Genomic DNA, 13,315 nt, shown 5'->3' on the forward strand with positions numbered 1-13,315 from the left:
ACGTGCGTGGATGGTGTGTGTACATGTGTGGACCGGTGTGGACGGGTGTGTGTACGTGCGTGGACCGGTGTGGAAGGGGTGTGTGTATGTGCGTGGATGGTGTGTATACGTGCATGTACTGGTCATGTGGACAGGGTCTCTGGGATTTTGACTTAGAGCTGATGGCTCTTGTTGACGTTGAGGTGGGACAGGTGGAGGTGTGTGCAGAATCGACGGGTCTGGGGGTGGCGCGGGTCCCTCCTCCACGTGTCTGTTGCCTCGTTTACGCATGTGTGACTGGTGACACCTGACTTGTTTCCTCCTCTCTCCTCCCGTGGACTTGCCAGCGGAGCTGAGGAAGAGCAGTACCTCCTTTCCATGGTGAAGCATCTGGAACTAGAGCTGGGTCAGCTGAAATCTGAATTGTCCAGTTGGCAGCATTTGAAAACCAGCTGTGAAGAGGTCGATACCATCCATGGAAAGGCAAGTGGTAAAATGTCTCCTCACAGGGAGTAAAGGAACACTTGAACTGAAGTTTTAGGTTTATTAATTTGATTTCAACTTTCTGTAGAACGTTTATTTTCTTATATGTGAAGTTTTTAAACTTATCTAAGAGAAAGTAGTTAATATTCAGCTCTCCTGGCGTTTCCTGTCACATTAAGGCTTCCGTGTGCTTCTTTGCACACTTCCTTTACGTGCATAAGGCCATGCGCCAACACGTATTCGTATGTCTTTTCACCACGGGAGAGTCACATCGCACTCTGCACTCTGCATCATGTGGTCACGTATCAGGCGGTGTCGGGCCCATGCGTCCTTATGCAAGAGAGAAGTCCAGACGCTCGAGCTGCGTGAAAATGAACAATACAAACATGTGAATGGCAAAAGTCGTAAGGCAGAGGCAGATAGCAGGCTGTGAAAAAGTGTTTACGATACAGATGATAAACTTATCTCTGTTCTGCAAAGAGCTCCTGAAGTTGCTGGGAAAGGGGACCAGGAACGTGGACAGAGCTCGTGAGCAGGTCGCTCAGTTCCACTAACTGGGTTTGCAAGAAGGATGACAGTCGTTCCAGTGCTGACGTGGCGGCACCGTGAGCGCCTGCAGCCTTCTGGGGGTGGGATGTCTTAGGCTGTTTAGCAGTTACGAAGATAGTCTGCAGGTAGCAGCCACACTCTCGGGGCTCCCCTGACAGAGTCCCCTGGGCAGACAGGCACCGGGAGGACGTGGCGGGGTGTCTGTAGTGTGGATGCCCCAGAGCTCTGAGTGGCTGAGTGGGGCCTCCTGCGTGATTTCTCTTGTGCATCTCCGTGCCAAGCAAGGAGAGGGGCTGTGTAGAAATAACGCACCAGGGTGTTTCTAGCACACGTGAAGTAACACTTGAGTTGTTGGCACGACTGATTCTTTACCAGACTGAGTGTGAGGAAAAGGGGCTCCTCTGTCTCCACACCTGAGCCTCGGGGGCACCCCGCTTGGTAAATGCCCGCTGAGGAGCACGCGCAGGCGACAAGGTGGACGGAGCCGCTGTCTCCTGGGCTTTCTGGGTGCGCACTGCGCTTTTCTGGTCCAGTACTCCTATTCCAGCATTTTTATAGAGGTTCTCAAATTGTGAAGGGGGAGAATTGTCCCGTTTACGTTACGGGTATTCGAGACGCTTTGTGATAGTTTCGAGGTGTTGAGGTGACAGAAGCGAAGTGAGAGGCTTTCGTTAGAACAGCGACTTCATGTTCTGCTTGCGAATGGTCTTCCTAGGTAGACGCCCAAGTCCGAGAAACCATCAGACGCATGTTCTCGGGCGAGGAGAAGGGCGGGTCTCTCGAGTGGCTGCTACAGACGGTTTCTTCTCGGTTCGTAAGCAAGGACGACCTGCAGGTTTTATTACGGGATCTGGAGCTGCAAATCCTGAAGAACGTCACGCACTACATCTCTGTGACGAAGCGGGTTCCCGATTCTGAAACCGTAGTGTCCGCTGCAAAGGAGGCAGGGATTTCCGGAATCACTGAAGCGGTAGGTGCACGGCGAGCAGTGTTCACGGTGGCGTTGTGAGGGAGCGGGCAGATGCGGGGTCTCACGGGGACGTGGCGCTGATCCAGAGGTGCTCAGCACGGCCTGGGGTGCGGGCAGGTTCCAGCTGCTTGTGTCCCAGAGATCCTGTCCCCCCGGGTGGCTGCGCACCTTCTGAAATCATAGCAGTTTCCCCGGAATATGGTGCCGAGCTCCCGTCCCAGATTCTAGTCCTCGCTTTGTCCATATTCTGTGGAACCCACGGGTTCTCTGGCTCATGACTGTCGTGGCTGTGTGTGAGCCCTGGGTGACAAGGCAGCACGTCCACGTGATGGCCCCTGCAGCGGGGGTGCAGGACTGACCCCTCCACGCCAAGCCTGTATCCCCAGATACAGGTAACTGAAAATGTGTTCTTGATGGAAACATGTGGCCTTCATTTCTCCATTGCCGCTGAGTCTTGTCTCCCTGTTGTGCACTTGGCTCTGTCCAGCAAGCCCGCGTCATCGTGAACAACGCCTTGAAGCTGTATTCCCAGGATAAGACTGGCATGGTGGACTTCGCTCTGGAGTCCGGTGGTGAGTAAACAGAAGTCTGCTTACCGAGTACAGTGGTCTCCTGTTGGCCAGCCGCTACCTGCCCCACTTCCAAGCCGTCTGGAACCTGATGCTGGGAAAGAGCATCACTGTGGGTATGCCCCTCCTGCTCTTGCTTCAGGGGATGCTCAGGTTCTCCCGGAGGAGGGCTGCTGGTGATGCGTGTGCTCTCACATCAGTTGGCCTGAGCCCTTGTAATGACCTACGTCCGCAAAATTCCAGTTTGAGGGCATCTGGGTCGCTTTTGGGTTCTCCTAGCTACGTCAGAGTTTACTGCCACACAACGTTGGCTGTGTGGTAAAGTGTGTTAAGTGTAGAAGCGTCGTGGTGGACACTAGAGCAGCAGTCTCAGACTGCTTTCCAGAGCGCTCAGTGACGTCAGCACGTGTCTGTCCAGGCGTTCAGTGAGCGATGGGTCCGTGCCTGCTGTACGCAGGGACTGGCCCCGCGGGAGCCTTCCCTCTATGGGGGAGACAGCTGGCAGACAGAAAGCAGCCGTGAGAACGGCTCCTGGATGAGCAGAGCAGTGGGGGTGCTGCTTTTGTTCCGCAGAGAAACGAAGGGGAAGTGGTGCGTGCTGTAGGCGCGTGGGCTCGGGACCCGGTCCCGGTCCTCGGGGCCAGGTGCGTTTGAGCCATCAGAACGGTGGTCTAGTGAAGCATTGTGGTCCACACGTCTTCTGTCACCTACACCCTTGGTGACATTTGGGACGACGCCCCCAGATCAAGCATGGGAGCGTTTCTTTGAGGAAACGTGTGAATGTCCCTACTACACAACAGTGAAGACTTCAAGGGACATCACATCTGTTTAGGGGAGGTTTTTCTACCGTCTGTGTCACCGAAAATATTTTTCTGAGTGTTTAAAACTTAGGACTTGGAGATCAACGGTTGGTAAACCAGCATTTTCTCTCAGAGAAAAGGACGTTCTTCACACACGGTCGCTGATGAAGGGGTCAGAGAGCCCTGCAGGCCAGCGGTGACTCAGTTTACCCTCACCCCGCAGCAGAGGCAATCTGCGTGATGCCCCTGGTTGGGAACCTGGTCCCCGCAGGCCCCACACTGGCCTGGAGCTGCCGCTGCGCGTGAAACGCCCCACGTTCTCCCGGTGTCCGCCAGGGGTCGGGAAGGGTCTTAATTGTTGTAGTGTATGTTTTGTGGAGCGTGACTTTTATAGAATATGAAGTGATTTTAGCTGCTTGTTTGCGAAATTCAGTGATTTATGAAGAAACCGCTCAGCTGGGTCATTGTTTTCCCCGGAGTGTAACTAGTCCCGACAGACCCGTATGTCTATGTAGAGTGGTAATTTTGATGACACCGAACTGAAGGTTCTGTCATTCCTCACGGCATTCGAGTCTTTGTAAGTTGAGGGTATTTTTTTTTATAGGGTCCGTATTTAAGGATCCTTTTTTTTTTTTTTTTAAACGAGGACAGAATGTGTAAAGAGTAACGCCGAGGTTCAGAGGTTCGGGCCGGCACTGCTCTATGGTCGTGTTTGAATTCCCGGCTCTGCTCGCTCATGGCCAGAGGAGCAGTCATCACGCGGGCCCGCCACTGTGTTCGTGCAGGTGCTATGGGGGCGTTGGTGGACCCCCAGCGTGGGACTCACCGCCTCTTCGAACACAGACGTCTCGGCAGCTTTCATTTTACAGGGTTTATTTTGAGTTTGTTGCTGTTCTTCCCGCACCGTCTTGTGTTGGCAGCAGCCTCCTGTCTGCCTGTCTCCTGTCGAGTGGCAAATTGGATATATTTTTTAATGCGTTCTTTTTAATGGAGATCTAATTTACATAACCTAAACTTCACCCTGTGAAAGCATCACGATTCAGTGGTTTTTAGTGTGTTCGCTGCAGGATGCTTACGTTACCCCACGTAGAGCCCTGGACCTGTTAGGTTAGCAGACCTGGCGCCCGCCCCCCCGTCCCGAGCAGCCGCGAGAGCGTCCCGTCGCCGGGGCCCCCGTAACAACACACGCCTGTCAGGGAGCTCCAGTGCCTGTCGGAGGCGTTGCTCTTTCTTTAGTAAGAGGCACAAAGTCCCTTCAGAGTCCCCTTCGCTAGAGTGGCAGATGGGGATGCTGCTTTGGAAGGTCGCAGCTGTGCCCTGAACTTGGAAAAAGTTGACAGGAGCCTGGGCTGATCTTAAAGTAGACCGTTCTTTGTGAAGTTCGAAGCTGGAGAACGCTCAGCCCTCGCGGTAACGCCCTGACGGGGAGGGAGGCTCTTCCCAGCGGGTCGCTGCGGACGCTGAGCCAGCCCTGAACTCTGCTTTCAGGGGGGAGTGTCCTGAGCACACGCTGCTCGGAGACGTATGAGACCAAGACGGCGCTCATCAGCCTGTTCGGGATCCCGCTCTGGTACTTCTCCCAGTCCCCGCGCGTCGTGATCCAGGTGAGTCGTGATCTGGGCGTGCACCCCCCCCCCCCCCCCCCCCCCGCCAGCCTCAGCAGGAGCCAGGAGCCGCCTTGTGGCTGCTCGTTCCCGTGGCGCCACGTGCGTCCCTGCGGAAGGGTGCCTAGCCGAGGGCTTCGCTCCGTGGGCTCGCACAGACCCACGCACCAGCGGCGCCCTCGCTCTGGCTGTGCGTCGTGCCCTCGTCCCTCTGGTTCACCCCCGCAGCACGAGCCACGGTTTCCCTTTTGCGGCCCTGGTGACAGCCAAGGGCGTCCCCTCGTGAGACAAGGTTGTGCTTTCTTGGTCTCCGAAGAGCCAGAGCAGGGGGAGACCCCTCCCCGGCACCATGGTGCGCCGCACGCAGCTCGTGCCAGCCGACCGGGCTTCAGACTCCAGAGCCCCCATGGGCCACCCTCGGGGTGCATGGCTGTTAGTGCGTGACTTGTGGTACACAGTTGGTCACAGAGACGGAGGAGGGAAAATGTAAATTGTCACAGATATTGGTTTCCTCTCCTAAAGCACTGCCGGACGTTACTGCCTTTTTGAAGAAAATTCAAACGACTCCTCTTGGGTGAAATATCCTCATGATAGTTGTGCTTTTCTTCAAAAACAGGAATTTACAAATTAATCTGACCATGAGGGATCAGTAAACTTAAAATTTCGATGCCCTGTTGCTGTCGTGGTCCTTGTCTCGTCCTTGGGAGCCCGGCTGGCAACGGGTGTGTGGGCAGCTTTCCCGCAGGCCTGAGTACCTGCCAGGCACCAGTTCTCGGCCGCTCATGGGACCCTCAGGCGTTGCCTTGGCTGCTGGGTCACGCTCTTTGCCCTCAGACAGTGCAGAGGGCTTGATGTTCCTGACGTTCCCTGAGGTACCACACTGACCCATGGCTTTGTGCCCATTACACGGACTGGATCCAGTGTCTGGAGGTAGCTGGCATTTTGGATCTTAGACGTATGGGAGTGAGGGACTGCTTTGTCAGGAGAACTCCCAGGGAAACTGGAATGGGGAGGGTTGACTAGGAGGAACTCTTACCTGTAATGAAATTGGAGGAATAGGTGATTGGCTTCTCAGAGTAAAGAAAATTTTTATAGAATCTGGGGACAGCAGCCACAGGACCGGCTCCTACTTCCATGACCAAGCCAGTGGGGGGGTACCCGAGACAGTGTCTGCAGCCCTCCCAGGGCTCAGGCCCAGACCTTTTTGTAGAGGGCACAGCCGGGGCTCACTGAATGGTGCCACCCCCATGGAACACACACGACGCCCAGCCTCCGCGGTGCTGGGGAGGCTCTTCCCAGGGAGGGGACTCCTAGAGGCACTGTGCTGTCAACAGTGCCCGGAGGGGTGCCCCGGGGACCTGCAACGTCCCTGCAGCGCCGTCTGGGAACAGCATCATTTCCCAGGGCAGTGTGATCAAGATCATAGGGTACAGCGAGAATGAGTCCAAGCATAAGCACATGGTGGGGGGATCACCATGCCGCTGCCCCTTCCCCTTCTGTTCCACCTTAAGAGCGACCGCACGCCATGCACCTGACTTGTGCACTTGGTGTGTTCTGGTCAGCGCAGCACGTTCAGCTGGGTCCCTGCCAATAGGCATGGTGGCTCTTCTTTTAAGAGTCCTCTCCTGACAAAATACCCTCACGCCTGTCATTTTGTATTTTTGCCAGTGTATCTTAGGGACAGCGGGGGATTGCTGGGTCAGAGGGTCGATGCGTAAGGAGCTCTGGTGGATATTGCCAGCAACGCTCCTTGAAGGGCCTATGTTGTGCGTACTGACCAGCAGTTCGTGTGCCCATTTCCACAGGCACCTTTGTTGCTGTTGAGCTTTTCGGTGAGAAAGGGTCACACTTGTGGTTTAAGTGTGTATTTCTCTTGTTACCATGTAAGGTGGAGTATTTTTTCTTATGTTTGAGGACCATCTAAATTTACTTTTCTACAAAATGTGTTTGCCTTGCCCGTTTTTGTCAAAGGTGCTGGTTATCGTAAGTGTTAGGCTCCCTCCCGTATGGGGACGGCCACCCTCTGGGGCTTAAGTTGCAAATACCTTTCCCCAGTTTGTCGTTGGATTTTGCTTATCATGATTTTTTGATTTTTTACGTTACAGAAAGTCTTGTTTCTGTATCAGCGTTTGCGTTTTCTCTTCGTGTTTTTGTATTTTAAGTTTTAAAATGTCAGACACATTCTCAAGCGCTCGTTTCATTACACTTGACCCTTCGCAGGGGTTTGAGCTGCATAGGTTCTCATCTGGCGGGTGTGTTTATAAACGCAGTGCTGTGAACAGTGTGTTTCCTCTTCCTCACGATTTCCTTAATCAGAGTTTCTTTCCTCCAGCTCTTTGTAAGAATATGGACCATGCGGTGATCGACTTGCTATGACCCGTGAGGCTTCTGGTCAGCTGTGGGCTGTTGGTGGTTAAGTGTGTGGGGGTCAGAAGTTACACGTGGGGTTCTCACGTGCCAGGGGTCAGAGCCCCAGCCCCCATGTCGATCGAGGGTCGGATGTGTTAAGTCGTTGTCTTCTACCCCTCTTCCCTAGCCTGACATACATCCAGGTAACTGCTGGGCATTCAGAGGCTCCCAGGGCTACCTGGTGGTGAGGCTGTCCATGAAGATCCGCCCGACCACCTTCACTCTGGAGCACATACCAAAGACGTTGTCGCCCACGGGCAACATCACCAGCGCCCCCAAGGACTTCGCCGTCTATGTGAGTGAGCTGGGTCCCTTCTCCTTCGCCGCCTCCTCCCACGCTGGGACCCGCCCAAAGATGAGCCCATTGGAAGAGGCTGTTTTCTGGTGTTCCTGGCTGTCCTCCTCTCAGCCCTTCGGTGCTCTAAGCACATCAGACGCCGAGGGCATCACCCCAGCCCTTTCCTGGGGAGGGCAGCATGTAGGGAGTGTGTTTGCTGCCACCCAGCCTGCGGACCTGGAGACTTCTGTTTCCAGAGCATGTGTGGCTGTCGGGCTGTGAAGGCAGCTGTGACAACTGTTTCCTGCCAAATTAACAGGAAGCTTCCAACACATAGGTTGGAAAAAGAGCATCCAGCTATCCCAGCCCCCAGAGAAGCCATTGTTCACGCTGCGGCATTTTCTGCTCTCTCCTTTCTCCCTGTAAAAAATGCAGTCAAGACAACGCAGCTCAGAAGATTTTGTTTCTTGCCTTAAAAAAAAATTTTTTTCCATAGATATTTTTTGATGGCACTTAATTTTTTTTTTTTTAAGATCTTAAAAATTTTATTAGAGCGGGGATGAGGGACAGAGGCAGAGGGAGAAGCAGACTGTCTGCTGAGCAGGGAGCCCAACACGGGGTTCGATCCCAGGACCCCAGGATCACGACCTGAGCCGCAGGCAGACCCTTAACTGGCTGAGCCACCCAGGCGCTCCTGATGGCAATTAACTCTTTGCACACATCTTTAAGTAGCATAAAATGCCATTTTGTAGCTAAGCCCTGATGTACCTCTCCAGCTTCCACGCTGGAGGACAGAGGCCACAGCTGCAGCTCTCCCTCACTCCCTTAGACCAGACGCTCACAGCCCTGTGCGCCACACCGCAGAGGGGGCAGAAGGGGCAGACAGGGTGTGAGCGTCTGCAGGGCCACTGACCCATTGTTGCGGGCGGGTTACCAGCCCTGACCTCCCCGCGTCCTCTTGTTCTAACTTCCACTAACTTGACAGGTGAAAACTGTATTTCATCTACGTTGCTGTGCATTGCACCCACTTTACTTTTTTTTTTTTTGTAGGTTCATTTTGTTTTTATTCATTTATCTTTTGGGATCTTAGCTTCCTTATGCATACCTGAGCTGCTTTGTACAGAAATATGAGTCATGTGTCATGTACAGACGCACTTCCCAGAGTTGGTCTCGGTGCTGCATTTGGCCACGTGTGTCCATGGCCCATTGTTGCATCCCATACTGAGCAGTCCTTCCCTGTGATGACACACTCCAACAGTCATCTCTGTTTCCTGCTGGTGACTACCTTCTTGTGGCAAAACACACATCAGAGTTACCCCCTTACTCATCTTAAGCATGCAGTTCCCTGGACAAGGCACATTTGCACAGCTGTCCTTTACAGAACTTGCTCCTCTTCCCAGACAGGGACTCTGTCCCCATTCCATGCCAGCCCCTGGCCCCGCCATCTGCTGTCTGTGCAAGGCGGCCTGGTGTCCTTTTTCCGGGTTCATCAGGTGTGGTTCCACTTTGGAGCGTTGAGGGCACCGTGGGCCACGTGGGTAACAGAGCGGTCTGTGCAGTTGGGCGCACGTTAGCTTGCCATTTGCAGCGTGGTTTTTCCTATCTGTGTGACAGGAGTAACACCTGCCCCGCAGGGTTGTCGTTAACTGTGTGGAGCCCTTAACAAAGTGCCAGGCATTTAACAGGCCTTTTGGAGGAGGCATTATTAATGCTTTCATCCTCCCAGATGATGTCGAGGGGAAGCAATCCCAATTAACGTCGTGTTCTTTTTCCATTACTTAATGACTATCTTGTTTGGTTTCAGGGATTAGAAAATGAATACCAAGAGGAAGGACAGCTTCTGGGACAGTTTATGTATGATCAAGAAGGGGAATCACTCCAGATGTTCCACGTCCTGGTAAGGACTTGCACGGCTCCCAGGGGCCCGTGGGTTCCTCCTGTCGGGTGGGCAGGACAAAGCTGCCCAGGGGTGCATGTGGGCATCAAGCCCTGGGATGAGTGGGATCTGAGCTTCCTAGCTCTTCCCAAATGAGCCTTTGTAGTATCTTGCTCTGCACACAGGCGCCCTGTTACGTTGAAAGTAAATCTGTGGCTTCTGAGGAGTTGCATTTTGCCTGAGCTCTGTGTCCTATAATAGACACCGGAGTTCACACTAACAGTTTCCAGCGTGGCTGCTTCCTGTCAGATGTCAGAGTTGGGGAAGTGATTGGGCCTGGGGTGTTACTGTGAATTAAGTGTGACCCCTCCCCTTTCGATTTCAGGAAAGACCTGATGGAACTTTCCAGATAGTGGAGCTTCGGATTCTTTCCAACTGGGGCCATCCTGAGTACACATGTCTCTATCGGTTCAGAGTTCATGGAGAGCCTGTCAAGTAGAGACCCTCCTGTGGTTCTTGTAAATTTTGTATATACGGGGACAGCCTCAAACACTGGAACCCTTCCTGAACCAGGGCACCTGGAGCATCGTGAGGACGTCACCCCTAAATAAATGCTGCCGACTGCCAATGGGAGCTGACGCCCGGCTTGCTCTTCTGTCCACAGGAAACACTGCATGTCGAATGCCTGGCTTCCCCGAGATCTGCTGGCCACAGCCCATCTCTGTGGGAACCCACCGGAATGTGTGGTTCACAAACATGGGTATGTCGTTCTGGGGGTTTGTTTTTGGACATAAAGCTCTTGATCCTTGTATTCTCGCGACATCAGGAACAAAGCAAGTGAAGTTAAAGGTCAGAGTGTTCTTGAAGCTTTGATGTTTAGCCTTTCACTGACCCTTCTAGAGGACTTTGGGGCAGACCTGTTTCCTCTGTTCCATCCAGCACACGTTTCTTTCAGGGAAAAACGATGTCACCAAATTTTAGAGTTCTGAACTCCTTTCCTTTAGGAGAGGGTTTCTCCTTTATTCAGCACCAGTAGTTAATTTAAGTTCCCAGGTGGGGAATTTAATTTAAGTTCCCAGGTGTTTTTCTCCTTAGTTTGCTCCTGCTTCTGAGAAGGACTTTCACAGTCAGGCCTGTGTGTCGTTTCTATTCAGATTCCAGGACAGTTGCTTGGTTTTGTTGTGGGCTTGAAGTGGGTCTGATTTGAAAGGGGGTGGTGGTCTGGATCTCAGCCGAGGCCTGAATGGAGGGCTGGGGTCTCGCAAGTCTCTGCCCATTGGGGGCCACCCTGGAGTTGTACCTCACAGTGTCCGTAGGACCCCAGAAATCCAACCTTGGGGATGTCATCAGGTTTTGTTTTAAATTTTGCTGCAAAGTTCAACACTAATGTGCTCCCAGTCTTTGAGAGTCGTTTTACTCTACTGATGGGTCTCCAAGTCCAGTGTGGCAAATTCACCATTACGTGGTAGGGTTATAATTTTTCTTATGGCGGCACTTTTCTTCCTGGTTCTAGTTGGGATTTGCCTCTTACTACGACAGTGGGCCATTCTCAATTCCTAGAAGACTTGTTTTGTTTATAATTAATATTTAATATTTAGACTATTTTACTGAGCAGACTTTATAAATGAGATATTTGCAAGGCACTTAAAGTGTTAACAGATGTTTTAAAAATTATTTAAGTTTTATTGGGTTAAGACCATTCTTTTGGTGTTCTCATAAACACTGTGTTTTCAGAAACAGAAAGTGATGGTGCTGACTGGGGTTTTATGCGTACTGCACAACTGTCCTCGACTACGTAAAGTAGCATTTTTTTCACTCGTAGAATTGGAACTAAATAATGCCTATGCAGTTAAGTTGGATAAAATGTATACAGATGTTTCAGATATTACAGGATAAATATATAAATCAAAATTTCCTATATAAAACTAAATTTGGGAGTTGGGTGGAAATATTTTGAATATTTATTTTTAAAGATGCAGAATAGGACTTTGTGCACGGTATTTTTGTAAATGCTTTTCAAAATACTTGTCTTTGGTAGTGCTTCTTTTGCTGCCACCAAATTGATAAGATGCTATTGAAATGTTTAAATAAAGAGTTTAAATTTTTAAAAGTGCATGTGATGTTTCCAGTGACGAATAAACGGTCTATTTCTTTCCTCAGTTTGCCTTGTTCCTGCCCCTGGGAGTGTGGGGGAGGGACCAGTGCGCTCGCATATTCTGCTGCCTCTGCCCTCTGGGGTTCCCAGTCAGCCACGTGCTTGACCTCCTCAAAGGGACAGCCAGGTCATCAGGGTGTCCGCTGCTGAAGGCAGGTGTGGGGCACAGCTCATTTTCAAGCCCGCCCCAGGGTCCGTGCGTCGAGTACACATTTACCGCGTACCCACTGTGTGGGGGGCACGGACTAAGAACTACCGGTGAGCAGGGACAAAGTGCCTCCCTTCAGGAGCTGCAGCGGGGGCAGCGCACAGGGCGGGAGTCTGGAAGGGGCCCTGGAGGTAAGGACAGCCCAGAGCCAGCTGTGCTTGTGCCTCCCTGACTCTGGATTTTCAGAGGCAGCCAGCATTCCCACAATGTTTTTTTTTTTTTTTTTTTAAAGATTTTATTTGACAGAGATAGAGAGCCAACGAGAGAGGGAACACAAGCAGGGGGAGTGGGAGAGGAAGCAGCAGGCTCATAGTGGAGGAGCCTGATGTGGGGCTCGATCCCGTAACGCCTGGATCACGCCCTGAGCCGAAGGCAGACGCTTAACCCAGGCGCCCCTCCCACAATGTTTTTATCTTTCCGTAAACCCCTCTGCCCACTAGCAAAAACGCGCTGCATATACGTCTCGTCCACCACTGTTCACACAGATGAAGGTGGACTCAGCGACTGTTTCGTGTCTCCCTTGTCTTGGTTTTGGAACAGATCTTGGAGCTCGCCTGTCCATAAGGAGCTTGTGAAAGAACAGCTCTACTGGTGCTTGCATGCATGTACTCCTTAGATTGAACCAGTCCCCAGCAGATGGACGTTTGTTCGATTTTTTCCCTATACAAACAGTAGGTGTGCAAACAAGGAACACCCTGTACTCGATACTCTTGGGAGTCTGAGGAGTTGGCTGACCCCAAAATCCAGTGGGCCTTCAAATGGAAAAACGGCTGAAGTTGTGCTCCCTCCCCAGTCCCCGTCCCTGCCCACTGCTCCTATCCCTGTTGCCCTGCCCAGAACCCATCCGATGTCCTATCCCTGTCCCCATGCCCAAAACCCATCCACTGTCCCCATCTCTGTCCCTGTGCCCAGAGCCCGTCCACTGTCCCCATCCCCGTCCCTGTGCCCAGAGCCCGTCCACTGTCCCCATCCGTTGCCCTGCCCAGAACCCATCCACTGTCCCCATCCCCATCCCGTGCCCAGAACCCGTCCACTGTCCCATCCCCATGCCCAGAACCTGTCCACTGCTCCCATCTCTGTTGCCCTGCCCAGAACCCATCCACTGTCTCCATCCCTGTGCCCAGAACCCATCCACTGTCCCCATCCCCGTCCCGTCCCCAGAACCCATCCACTGTCCCATCCCTGTGCCCAGAGCCCGTCCACTGTCCCCATCCCTGTCCCCCTGCCCAGAGCTCGTCCGCTGTCCCCCCATCCCCATCCCGTCTGCTGTCCCCATCCCCGTCCCCCTGCCCAGAGCCCATCCGCTGTCCCCATCCCCGTCCCCATGCCCAGAGCCCGTCCGCTGTCCCCCTCCCCCTGCCCCGTGAAAAAAAAAAAAAAAAAAAAAAAAAAAAAAAAAAAAAAAAAAAAAAAAAAAAAAAAAAAAAAAAAAAAAA

General features: G+C 52.5%; 1 protein-coding gene across 7 annotated transcripts in view; it reads left to right on the forward strand.

Annotated features, from left to right (window-relative positions):
* The window catches only part of SUN1 (Sad1 and UNC84 domain containing 1), a 30,711-nt gene extending 19,036 nt beyond the window's left edge, over positions 1-11,675 (forward strand). For all 7 annotated transcript variants that reach the window (XM_034669639.1, XM_034669640.1, XM_034669643.1 and 4 more), the window contains 7 exons: positions 327-462; positions 1,727-1,981; positions 2,469-2,553; positions 4,839-4,954; positions 7,491-7,658; positions 9,445-9,537; positions 9,902-11,675. In XM_034669639.1, the coding sequence (XP_034525530.1) occupies positions 327-462; positions 1,727-1,981; positions 2,469-2,553; positions 4,839-4,954; positions 7,491-7,658; positions 9,445-9,537; positions 9,902-10,015 (967 nt within the window). In that variant the 3' untranslated portion in view covers positions 10,016-11,675. The remainder of the gene's footprint in view (positions 1-326; positions 463-1,726; positions 1,982-2,468; positions 2,554-4,838; positions 4,955-7,490; positions 7,659-9,444; positions 9,538-9,901) is intronic.
* The last annotated feature ends 1,640 nt before the right edge of the window (positions 11,676-13,315 follow it).

This window comes from Ailuropoda melanoleuca, chromosome 10, assembly GCF_002007445.2.
Source record: "Ailuropoda melanoleuca isolate Jingjing chromosome 10, ASM200744v2, whole genome shotgun sequence".
Taxonomy (NCBI): Eukaryota; Metazoa; Chordata; class Mammalia; order Carnivora; family Ursidae; genus Ailuropoda; species Ailuropoda melanoleuca.